The following is a 13,189-nucleotide window of genomic DNA, read 5'->3' on the forward strand; positions in this document are numbered from 1 at the left end:
AATCCAGAGCTTTCGGGTCAAAGATAAAATACTGCAAGCAATTAGAAAGAAAGATTTCAAGTACCAAGGAGCCACAGTCAGGATCATACATGATTTATCCGGTATCACTGTGAAAAAGTGGAAAATTTGAAATTCCATTGCAACAACAATGCTGCCTGCCTCTAACTGTGGCTGTGTAAGGCCAATAACACCAGCACACAGGAGGGCTACTAGCACAGGTTTTTTGATCTGCTTTTCTAAGGAAAGCAACTTTAAGGGGTTTACAATCTCACTTTAATTAAATATACATATATCATTCACTTAGTTCAGGGGAGAAAGTCAGCACCCTGAACTTCAGAGAAAACACAAACAGAAATTACAAGCAGAGAAAATATAAACAGAGCAAAATAACGCAAATCAGTAGACAGGCTTCTATCTGTCTGACCAAAGCAATACATACACAGTTACCAGAGAGAGAAGCACTAACATCTGGATTTTCTAAGCTAGAGGGGCTCCTTGACAGCTACCCAGAGTCTCCATACCAACACTCTTCCAAAGAGTGTGCCCCCAAACAAAATGCTAACCTCGGAGCATGTATACACTTCTTCAGGGTCAGAGCACTTCACACCTCTTGAGGATTTCACACCTCTTGTGACCTAATTAGCAAAAGGGTGTAAGCCTTTCTATAAAGGCAAGACTCAATCAAAGGCACTTGATAGCCTTAGTGTTGAGAGGCCTCCAACACAAAAGACAACAAAAAGTCCCACTTTGCTTGGCCTTACAACCATATGCCACAAGGCAGTGTATAGCCTACAGACTTACAACCAAGAATAATTTATCCAGTAATCATACAGGGATAAAAATGAACCTTTAATGAAATAGAGGATTTCCCAACATTCCTAATAAAAAGACCAGAGCTACATAGAAAACTTAAAGTTTAAGCACCAGAATTAAGAGAAATATAAGAAGGTAAACACAAACAAATCATAAGGAACTAAATAAGGATAAACTGCATACATTCTAATATGGAAAGATGGTATGTGTCCCCTTTGAACCTTATCATCATCAGAGGTCATAGAAGAAGTCTAATTAGACAAGGCCTAAGAATGGTTCTGTTATGTTTTGATGATCTTAAGAATAGAATGGAAAAAGAGAGGAAGAGGAGTATACTTGGAGAGGCGAGGGAGTTGGGTAGCAATATACATTTCACTTAATAGGAAAATAAGAGGGAAAAGGTAGGAAGGGAAATTAGAGGGAGGATAACTTAAAGGAGGGCTTAATCATAAGTAAAATGAACTCTAAATAAGGATATACTTTACTTTTCTATTATTAATCAGTACCAAATAATTCTACGATTACTGTTTCATATAAGTTGATTCTAAAATTGCTTTCTCTTCATACTTTTCAGAAATTATTTTTCTTGAGATTCTAGACTCTTGTTCTTGTAAATGGATTTTGTTATTATTTTGTCCAGCTCTCTAATTTGCCTCCATGGTATTTTTATTAGTATGGCAGTAAATCTCTTAATTAGATAGTATCATAGTTATTATTATTATTTGCATGGTTCAGCCATGTGCAATGAGTATTCATATTTCAAGTTATTAGAAGTCATTCTTGACTTCCTTAAAAAAATGTTTTATAATTGTCTTTATGTCTTGATTTTGCCTTGATAGTTTGGCTCCCAGATATTTTATGCATTTTGTATTCAAGTGGGATTTCTGTTCCTAGTTTTACTTCCTGATTTCTGTTATTATTATATAAAATGCTATTTATTCTTGTGAATTTATTTTGTGTCTTTCTGTTATTCTGAAGTATTGTCTCAATTAGTTTCTTTGCTGATTCCCTTGGATTTTATAAGTAAATGATTGTGTCAGCAAATATGGACAGTTTGGGCTTCTTCTTGCTAGTGTTTATATTTGTAATTTCTTTCTCCTATCTTGTTGCTATTGATAATATTTATATAACAATATCAAGTAACAATGGGGGAAGGCAGAATCTTCTATTTATTTGGAAAGCTTTTAGTGCTTCTGTGTTACAGATAATGTTAGTGCTGTCAAATGGTTCTGTATCAGAAATGGACATATTTTTGTTATAGGAAATGACACTGAAGAAGATGCTTTGCCATAAAACTCTAAGGTCCATTGGGGTCTTCCCATCTTACTTGTCACTAAAACCTTGTATTTGTGTTGTCTCTACCTATTAGAACGTGAGGTTCTTTAGAGAGGAAACTGTTTATATCAACAGTACTTTGTACATAATAAGCAATTAATATGTTTTCTTATTCATTCATTCATTTCTTATAGATAGGAAATATCTTCCAGATGTTTCTATTTATAAATGCCATTGTTTTAATTTCATCATACTTTAGAATATTGCAGATCCACCTAAATGAAATATATAACTTAACAGGATTCAGCTAACTATCCATATAGGAAAAACCAAGTGGATGAAGAATGCCTAGTGTTCAGACTATTGGATTCAACAATCCATGGAACTGGTCAATCAGTCAATCAGTCAACAATCAACAATCAACCAATTTATTAAGTGCCTTCTCTGTGCCAAGGACATGGGGATACAAAGGGAAAAGATGAGACAGCCCCTCCCCTCAAGCAGTTTGCAATCTATTGGACAAGATAGCATTTACATCAATATATTTTGCAGTACTTGGTCAGTTGCTATATACAGACTATGGACTGAACCCAGAACTGAATAGGAAGAGACTGACTGTCTTTGGAAAACTGCTCAGTGCTTTTAATGATCCTAATCTTCTATCTGAGATAAAGACCTGTCTTTTTAATATCAATATTCTTGCAGTGATGCTATGTTGTAAATTGTGAGTCATTAAATACCATAGTCTCAAGAAATTTAAGTTACAGGTCACTCAAATGACAATGGAGAAGCATCTACTATGTGTGTTGTGGGTAAAATTGTTGGTTCCAGAACAAACCAGAGCCAGAACCAAAAGTTAAGGAATCAAGGAGGGTTTATTGAGATTGCCAGCAAAAGAGCCCCATTCATGCAGGTGGAGACTCCCTGAAGGAATAAAAGGACAAAGCTTATGTAAGTTTCAATTTAAGCAGGAGGTGAATTGGGCATGGGGCAGATGGGTGGCACAGTGAATAGAGTGCCAAGCCTGGAGTCAGGAAAACTCATCTTCCTGAGTTTGAATATGGCCTCAGACACTAGCTGTATGACCCTGGACAAGTCACTTAACCCTGTTTGCCTCCATTTCCTCATCTGTAAATGAGCTGGAGAAGGAAGTAGCAAACCACTCCAGTATCTTTTCCAAGAAAACTCCAAATGAGGTCATGAAGAGTTGCAAATAACTGAACAACAAGAAGAATTGGGTACGGGATACTTCTGGATTGTACAGGGATTGTTGCTGAAGCCTTGCAGAGCAGGAATAGGGGAGATGGCATCCCTTGATTGATTGGACAGAGGCTGTTTCTGGGGCTAGTAACAGGAAAGGCTCTTCTCCAGGTTAACTCTCTTTCATAAACCTACCGTAAAAGATAGGACTGTTTCAGGTATTTGCTATTTCAGCAGAAAGAAAGGGAGCAAGGAAGGGGGAGTGTGAGCTTCAATACAAACAGGGGGCAAGATAGAGAAACTACAGACAACATGGAGTTGCTTTAGCTTTATTGGCTACCTACAGTGTGAATAGGCTACAGCATATTTTCAGGGAAGAATTTTTAAAGATAAGTGTGTAAAGGATGCCATCAAAGTCAGTAAATATTTATTAAATGCCTAATACATGCAAGGTACTATGCTAAGTGCTGGAGATGCAGCTCTTAAGCAGATCATAGTCTAATGGGAGAGACAACATGCAAACAACTATGTACAAACAAACTATTTATACTGAATAAGTTGGAAATAATCCATAGAGGGAAAGCCACGGTAGTTAAGAAAGATTGGGAAAGGCTTCCTTTAGAAGGTGGGATTTAAGCTGGGACTTGAAGGAAGCCGGAGAAGCCTGGAAGGGGACATGAGGAGGGGAAAGATTCCAGGCATGAGGCATGACAACTGGTTAAAATGCCCAGATTCAGGAGATAGAGTGTTGCAACAAGGAGATCAATGTCACTGGATTGAAGAGTACATGATGGGATGTAAGACACTGGAAAAGTAGGGGTTGGGGCTAGGTTATGAAGGGCTTTGATTACCAGAGAATTTTATATTTGATTCTGGAGGAGATAGGGAGCCACTGGAGTTTATTGAGTAGAGGTGTCACATGGTTGGACCTGGGCTTTATAAAAATCCCTTTGTTGAGTGGAGAATGGACTGGAATGGAGAGAGACTCATGTCAGGGAGCCCAAACAATGGTCCAGACATGTAGAAATGAAGGCCTGTACCAGGGTGGTAGCAGTATCACGGAAGAGAAGGGGGCATATTGGAGAGATGTTACAAAGGTGAAATCAAAAGGTTTTGGCAACGGTTTGGACATGGGGGCAAGATATAGTGGGGAGTCAAATTTAATGCCTAGGTTGTGAGCCGGGAACTAGAAGGATAATGATATCCTTCACAGTAATAGGGACATTTTGAAGAAGGACAGGTTTAGGAGGAATGATAATAAGTTTGTTTTTTATTTCATATTAAGTTTAAGATGGCTATGGGACATCCATTTAGAGATGTCCAGTGTGCAGACGGAGATGTGAGACTGGAAGTCAGCAGAGATGTTAGATCTTGTTAAGTAGATTTGAGAATCATCAGCATAGAGATGATAATTGAATTCATGAGAGCTGAAGAGATCACCAAGTGAAATAGTAAAGAGGGAGAAGAGAAGAGAAGAGGAACCAGGACAGAGTTCTGTGGGAAACGCGTAGGCTGGAAAGAAGTACTCAGATAGGACCAAGAGAGAATAGTGTCCTGAAAACCTACAGAAGAGAGTTTCAAAAAGAGGGTGTTTGACGGTGTCAAAGGTTCAAAGACATCAAGAAGAATGAGGATTGAGAAAAGGCCTTTAGATTTGGCAACTAAGAGATCACTGGTAACTTTAGAGTGCTTTCACTTAAATGATGAGGTCAGAAGACAGCTGCAGGGGGTCAAGAAGAGTCCGAAGAGAGAAAGTGGAGGCACCTGTTGTAGGTGGCCCTCTCAAGGAGTGTAGCCATAAAAGGGAGGAGAGTTGTAGGACATTAGTTAGTGGAGATGGAAAAATGAAGTGATGGTTTTTTTTGAGGATGAGGGAAATATGAGTGTAGTTGGAGGAGGTAGGGAGGCAGCCAGCAGACATGGAAAGATTGAATATAAGTGAGAGAGCATGACAGAGGGGTCAATCTGCTGGAGGAGATGGGATGGAATGGAATCACTCATGCAGGTGTCATGTGAGACAAGAGGAGATAGTGGTAGAATGCATCTGGGTGATATGTGAGACGAGGAGGGGAGAAGAGGGATACCTCAATTAATGTCCTCAATTTTTTTCAGTAAAATGTGAGGCAAGACTCCTAATTGGGAGTGGGGAAGAGGGAACCATAGGAGGCTTAAGGAGAGATGAAAAAGTTTGGAAGAACCACTGTGGAGAGTGTGATAGTGAGTTAATGAAGCAGGTATAGAAGGATTACCTAACAGCAGTGAGGACCCACTTAAGGTTATGTTACATAAATTTGTAATGTAGTCATTATGGTTCTATGATTTTTTCTACCTTCATTCTGCAGGAGTAGGAATGAAGGCTGTAGATGAGTGAATGATCCAAGGCTGAGGCTTGGGAGGGCACAATCAGCAGTGTGAAAAGTTGGCAAGAGACTTGAGAAGACAACATAGAGTTTAACTCTTTCACCAAGGAGTCAAGATGGTGAAAGGAGAAGACTAGTGCCGGGGTGGTGGCTAGAGAGAGATCTGAGGAGGTCAGGGACTGGGGATCATGGCATGGACAGAGAGCAAGGTTTGGCAATGAAGAGCAGAGGGAGGGATAGAAATCCAGTAAATTGTGATCAGGTAAGGTAATTCCAGAGTTCATGAGCATAGACATGGTGCACATGGTGCATGGTGATGACAGCAGGATGCAGGGAATGACTATTTTTGTGTGTGGCTGAGGAAGTGGAAGAGTAGGCAATAGGAAATTAGTAAATTGATAAAACTGGGAGGCTAGAGTATTAGAGGGAGTATCCATATGGATGTTAAAGTCTCCTAATGGGGGGGGGGGAGGGGAGGAGAGAAAGATTGAGAGCCATGTAACTGAATTCATTGAGGAAGAAAGGGGAGTGGCCTGGCGGTCTGTAGACAACAGCTCTGAGGATTTTGATTGGATAGTAGCCGTGGATTGTATGAACCTCAAAAAAAAGAGAGGTTATTGAATGATGGTGGTAGGGGTAAATCTGGATGTGGTAATGGGGAGTATGGAGTATTCCAACTCCCCCACCTCAGCCAGTGTATTGGTGGGGAGGGTGGGGTAGAGGAATGAGTGAAAGTGCAAACCAGTGCTGGAAAGAATAGATAGGGAGGCTGTGTCATCAGGAGGGAGCCAGGTCTCTGTGAGAGCCAGCAGATGGAATAAGTGGAGAAAGAAATGATTTAAAATGAAAGCAAATTTGTTTCTTGTGTAGCAGGCCTTCCAGAGGGCACAGTGAAAGGGATGAGTAGCTTTTTGTTGGGACTTTGGAGGGGGGAGGAAGAGGAGAATGGGAATAAGAAATCAGAAGAGCAGTATGTCTGGAAAATAAAGGCAGTCTGATCATGTAGTGAGCATGAGTGTTAAACTTGTGCAAGGTTGTGCAAACAACTTTCTGGAGAATAATGTATACTAGACACTTTAAAGTTTAATCTTCATTATTAACATTTTCTCTATCACTTTCTTAAGTTTAGACAATGAACAAAACAATAAATGAAGCCTTGATTTCTCATGAGCTGAGTTGAGCTGGCTCCAGCACACCCCTGAACCTATAGAATGTCTATATGTTTCACTGGTATCCATCCACACAGGGTCAAAGTACCTTCAGCATGTTGGGTGAACCCCCATTGAAGATTTGTGAGAAGACATGGACCAAAGTCATAGAGGATGAGCAAGTGTTAATGGGTTGTTATCTGCATTATTCCCAAATTGGTAAGGTCATGGTTCTATCAAAGAGTTTTGGAAACACAGCATTTTCTCCTGTGATTCATTAATCTAAGGCAGAAATGCTTGTTCTTGTTGCAAAGATTTATTTGTAGTAACCAAACCGTGAATAGCTGCCTTCTCTTATTAGGCCAGAAGGTGGTGCTCAGGCTCCATCATTTGGAATCCCCTGCTTTGAAGGGTAGGCTTTGGAAGAAACACAGAGGATATAGTCCAGTACCCTTATTTTATAGATGAGAAAACTGAGGCCCAGGTAGATGAAGTGACATGTTCAAAGGTAGTTAAGAAATAAGCCTGGATTTATACTCAGGTCCTTTGATTCCAAATCTAGTACACTTAAGAGAAAGAATAAAGATAGGAATTGGAGCTATGATTTCACTGGCATAGGGAACTCTTAGGTGAGGCAAGCCCCCTCTTTCCAATACAGGTTGGCACCTCTGTATCTTATAGTTTTAGAAGATACTGATTTTCATTCTTAAAATAGACTAGTTTTAATCATAATGTAAAGTTCAACATATTAAAAGTATTTTAATCCTCGAAGAAGCCTTTTAAACAGCCGATGACCAGTGACTTACAGATGCACTACGATGTGCATTATTCCCAATCCCAGCTCCCCTCAGCCTTTTCAGAACAAACTGTGTCCTGCCCCTAAAATTAGATATTTATTTATGAATCAGAAATTCTCCTTTCACACGCTCTTAAGCCGGTAGAATTTAGATTGGTTGAGAGTTAGGGTATGTTCAGAGGGCCAGCCCCAAGATGCTCAGCAAATGATGGGGGAAATGTGTAAGTGCAAGATGTCAGTTATTATCATCATCATCTATTTTGGGTTCATTCCCAAGATACAGGAACTGGTCTAGTTGGGGTTCTCTTTAGGAATAGACTTTTTTACTTCAAACCAAGTAAATCTCCTCAAATCTCGAAGGTTTTGGAAAGCAGTACTAGATATTTCCCAAGTTTTCTTTCCTTATCTTGCTGTGATCAACATTTCTTGATCTTGTGCTGTGTTGGTAGGGGACAGTGTACAAGCAGAGGTGCTACAAAATAGGTATCATGGTATATTGGCAAGAGTTCAAATCTTGACTCCACCACATACTAGGTATATGGTCCTAAGTAATTTTTCCACTCAGTCTCAGTTTCCTATAAAAGAGATATTAATGCTTGTCCAGAGAGAACTTTGCAAACCCTAAAGGCCCTACCCTAGAAAATATTGTCATATAAAAGCAACTAAAGAAAATGCTAGCATATACCTAGTATCAAATGAACCATATAGAGGAGTATTACAAAGGAGGATAGTGGCGAGAGGTGCTTGCCATAGTCCACAGCCAGCCCTTGAACTTTTAGCTTTATTTTTTTTTTTTTATTTATTGATTCATTCTTTGGATGGAGCCCTTGTACCTCCTTTCCAGGGCTATTGTTTTATAGCCAACTCCTTCACTACCTCACTTAGGCTGCACCTCCCCTAGAGGAAGGTTTTGAGAGAAGTATGAGAAAGAGAGGAAGTAGGGAGCTTCATTTTGTCCAGATGAAGAATTTAGAGAATAAGACCAAAGACCTAATGCTGTTTTTCAGAATTGTAATGATATAAGGGAAACCAAATAGCAAACCTTAGGCCTGCAGTATGAATTACTCATAGAATGTCACCCTTTTAATTCCTTTTGGAGCGAGGGAGAAGGGGAAAGAGAATAGTATGGTGACTTAATGAAGTCCTGCTCAGTCACCCTGCTCTGACAGCACCTAGCCAGCAGAGGGAAACCGTCTTCAGAAGATAATGATGGGCTCTTGCTAAATAGTTGTAGCTTGGATTGATTGTAGCTGGTTTATAATGCAAGGCTTGGTTTTCCCCTTGCATCTCTGACTATTTTCTCTTCTCCCAATTCAAGGCTTCAGCCAGTACCCAGAGTTCATCAATCACTGGGAACTGTTTTATCCCTAGATTGTGCCTGGCACAATAAGAAATCAAGCCCAGCTTTCTTGTTCCCTCTTCTACTCCTTCGCCCACTGGAGTCCTAAATGGGTGGTAGGTTTTGTGTCAAGGGCAGGCACTGGTGGACTCTGTGGCACCACCCACACACCTGTTCAGTCCAGTGAAAGTGGCCTCAGGTAAGACTCCTCAGAAAGGCCCAACCCTTTTCCCCTCAATATTCCTAACCACAGAAAGGCCACCTACCCCTAGGAAGTAATTTGTTTTTAGAGATTTTAAGTAGTTTTTATAAACTTCCAAATTTTGCAACTAATGGCCTAAAGTTGAAATAGCTCATTAATATTTTCTATAGTTTGCACATATTTCTCCCTTACCCCTTTATCTCCACTAGGGCATTATGGAGATGTAGTAAATCAACTCAAGATTTATTTAATGGGTCTCACAACTAGAAGGGAGACACAGGTAAACCACCTTGTATTAAATAGCTAGACTGAGTTGTATGAGTAAGAATATGAAAGCCTGTTGTCATAACTTTTTCTTAAGTGTCTTATTACAGACTAATTCAATTCTGATAGAAAAGCAAGAGTCGAGGAGCAGCCAAAATTTAATCAGTTACATAGCAGAGTTCTTCCAGTTCTTAGCTATGTCAGAGGCTTTACAACTATTTTTTTTAAATTAAAGAGCTGTTCACATACATATTCTTGTAAATTCCCACCCAGAAAGGTAGCTGCTGGCCCATCCCTTCTACGTTAAAGCCAACTTTATTCTAACTGAAAAATTAAACAACAGTCTTAGTTCCACAGCTCTTATAATTAACTTTAAACTAAAAGGAAATGCCATAGCCTCTCAGAACTTAAAATACTAATCACCGTAAGGATCAGGGGAAAATTCTGAGTGAGTTTCTGTACTTTTCAGTTAAGCAACCTTCCTCTCGTGCCCCCCTCCCCCAATCCCCGATTTGGGAGGTGTGCCTCACATCTGATAAGGTTTGCTCAGGATCATATTTCCAATCTTTATTAAGAGGCAAGGTGGGAGGAGAGGGGAAAATAAGAGTTGAGTGGAATGAGATTCAAAAATCATGCAGATATTGGGTATTCACTTCAAGCATGTTTTATTAATCATATACATTCTACATAAATTTGAACTTGTATTTATTTGGATTCAATTATGACATAACATAATAAAAATCAAAGCACTGGTCCTCCGAAATAAAGCAGGCAATCACCATTCAATAAACACACTTGATTTATTTTGTATAAAAGGGTTAAGTTTACAACTAAACTTTTATAAAAAGTTTAGCATGATTAAGTACATCATTACACTTTTTGCAGAAATGTACATCTCTGCCACTATACAAGAAAACTCTAATTAAAGAGTTCACAAGGTTTCACTCAATATATATATATATATATTTATATATAAATATATACACAGCATTCAGTAGGCTTTGTCAAAAAAGATAATTTCTGACCAAAAGACTTCATTTAAGTAACTGAACACTGGATCCTTCTAGTACTCACGCTCCACCTTTGAAAAAAGGCAAAGTCTGCTTAAAATGGGCAATTCCTTGTGAGTTTTAACGTTTCGCTCCCCATGGTGGGAATAGTATATAAAGAAAACCTTCCAACTGCAGAAAGGGCATTTAAAAGTCTCTTCATAAATAACTAAAATCAGTCCAGGTCATAGAACACGCTGGGGTGGGGTTAGGGGGGTATTCATGCTCAATTTTTCTTTTTTTTTTTTTAAGGTCCATTTAACTTGATGTTGACCTCCCTCATTACATGGTTGAAAAATAAAGTTCAGCGCCTGAAAAGATCCTGTAGATTTTTTGTTGTTGTTGTGCAAAAAAAAAAGGGTCGTGAACACCTGCAAAAGATTGAGAGAGGAGAGAGGCATGTTTAGGAGAATGTAACATAAGGGCAGAGATCCGGACAGACTGGCGCCAGGGAGGAAGCCACAGTTTGAACATTTAACCAAACACTCAAAGATTGGGCAAACCCTGGCGTCCAGATGCAACACACACACTGCCTCAAAAGCGCAAATTAAACATTAAAATAGCAGACATTCAGGAGAAAAAACTTCACAATCCAATCTCTTATTTGGATCTCCAAGCAGAGCTCAGAGGCGCCAGTCTGCCTCTTACAGCAATTATTTGATTAAAAACAGCCACTTATTTAACTGATAGAGAAGACAATCCCAGAACACCAGATTTCAGGGGCAGGACAGTAATCCTCCCTTACCCATAACTCCCAGAAGGGTTAGAGTTTTAGGAAAGGAGAGTCCACCATGGAATTTGTCACAGATTAATTTTCAGGAAGCTTAACACTTCATATAATCAGAGTAACAGTAGAGAAGAGCCTGGACACAAATTCCCTCCATAGGCCAACACACATTTCATTTGGGCCACTATCACAGTGAATTACAGACGTGATTTTAAAAAGGAAATGTTTTGTTTGGTCAGCGATGAAAGAGGCATTTCCAAGGTGTTAGAAGCCCATTACTTTTGTTGAGATTAAATGAACATCTATCTACTGTCAACAGTGTTCTTTAAAGTAAAGATTCACGAACACTTTCACAACAGGACCTTCAGAATCAAATGGGGAAAAAGACACCAGGCATAACACTTCGCCATTCAACACAGAAGCTACAAACACTCACCATATATTTAGCCACAGAGTGCTTTGCTCTCATTTGACATTAGCTCTGAGGGGAATTCAGAAGCCTGTAAGCGGGGGAAAAGGGAAGGAGGAAAGAATGGAAGCACAATGTTAGCATCTAAAACGTGAAAACCTTGTAAAGTATTCTTACAGAACTTCCAGTTACCATTTCACAAATCTATGACAATTCAGATTTACAAACGTAAGGTGTAATATCTCGAGAACTTATTAGCAATTTCAATACCAATTCAATCTATTTTAAGTTATTTTTAATTAACAACAACAAATATACTTAACACTAACCGCCTAATTGTCTCAACAGTGGGGCTGTTAGTGACAGCCAGCACAAGGAATTATCTACGAATGAACTGGCCAAAGAGGGTGAGGAGGGGGTGGTGGTAGAGAAGCACGGGCAGGAATTTACCTGTAAGGAAAGGATGCTGATGTCTGTGTTCAAAGTGGTCAGAGGTGTTCTAGAAGATGGATTTTGTCCCGGCCTCTGGTGATGAAGGCTGACGATGCTGGGATGCGAGTCTAGAGCTATCTGCAGGTCCAAGATGTAGTCAATGACATGCTGCAGGATTTCCATCTTGCTCACTTTCTTGTTCTGGGGGATGCTAGGCACCAGCTCCTTTAATTTGGAGTAGCAGTCGTTCATATTGTAAAGCAAACTCATAGGATCATCCACCGGGGTTTTGCTACGGGATATCCCCAGGTTGTGGTCAGAGAGGCTGTTTTTCCTAACGGATCTCACAGGACTGAAGGCTTTCATGTTGGACGCACGGCACAGAAAGAGCGGCTTGCTTCTAGCGCTCTGCCTCGCTGAAGCAGGCTCTCCTCTGCAGCTGGACTCCGAACAGCTCTCTGCGTTCAGAATGAAGCTGTAGGCTGTCGAGGCTGCTTTTATTCTAACACTCTAGGACTCCCAAATCCAATTTCTCTCGGCTGTTATTGGTGGAACTTGACTTGTCCATCAGGCTAGAAAGAGGCTGCCATTGGTGGGAGTGAAAGCTCAAAGAACGTTCAGTCCTTCCGCGTTCTAAGCCAATCTTCACCAAGTGGGGGGCGTGGCCAAGGGAGCCCAGCTGGGCTGGTAAATACTGTACGGTTGCCACTGAGCCCTGGAAAGGAGGAAGACTGTGGGGAAGGAGTGGAGGAGTAGACGGATTTAGAAAATTTAAAATGTGCTTTCTCGAATTTTAATTCCAGTGATTAAGTACTTAGAACGCACAAGCCCTGGTGAATTTAGGAGTACGGGGTACGTAATAATGGCCTTTCCATACATACCTTTTGAGCTTTTAACTACCCAAAGTTGTAATGAGTGAAAGTTTAGCGTAAGGAAGTGGAATCCAAAGTAGAATGTAACAAATGGAACACCATTGAGAAAAAGGAAAAGTATTCCATCAGTGATAGCAAATAATACCGACCCTGAAAATTGATGTTTTAAAGGTGAATGACTGCGCTACGGGTGGTGCTCTTCAAAGTACATTTTAAAACAAAGTTGGTAGGCACACATTGATTCTCGTTTACTTTGGAACACCGTAAGCTGGAGGTAGGTAGGAAGAATAATGGTATTAGGGC

At 40.0% G+C, this 13,189-nt stretch overlaps 1 protein-coding gene across 1 annotated transcript; it reads right to left on the reverse strand.

The window, feature by feature from the left end:
- Positions 1-10,038: 10,038 nt before the first annotated feature.
- Positions 10,039-12,494, reverse strand: ID2 (inhibitor of DNA binding 2). The gene is made up of 3 exons (XM_036752616.1): positions 12,033-12,494; positions 11,610-11,673; positions 10,039-10,817 (listed from the first exon to the last, which is right to left on the reverse strand). The coding sequence occupies exons 1-2, from the start codon at positions 12,378-12,380 to the stop codon at positions 11,617-11,619; spliced, it is 405 nt and encodes a 134-aa protein (XP_036608511.1). The 5' UTR covers positions 12,381-12,494; the 3' UTR covers positions 10,039-10,817; positions 11,610-11,616.
- Between the last annotated feature and the right edge of the window lie 695 nt (positions 12,495-13,189).

Source organism: Trichosurus vulpecula, chromosome 3 (genome assembly GCF_011100635.1).
Source record: "Trichosurus vulpecula isolate mTriVul1 chromosome 3, mTriVul1.pri, whole genome shotgun sequence".
NCBI lineage: Eukaryota > Metazoa > Chordata > Mammalia > Diprotodontia > Phalangeridae > Trichosurus > Trichosurus vulpecula.

What these genes read in the sequence shown, in the direction of transcription:
- ID2 (XM_036752616.1), bottom strand. Translation starts at nt 12,380, where the DNA reads ATGAAAGCCTTCAGTCCTGTGAGATCCGTTAGGAAAAACAGCCTCTCT. An exon ending in TCAGCATCCTTTCCTTACAG is followed by an intron (nt 11,674 to 12,032) that starts GTAAATTCCTGC and finishes CCCCGCTTACAG; the next exon opens with GCTTCTGAATTCCCCTCAGA.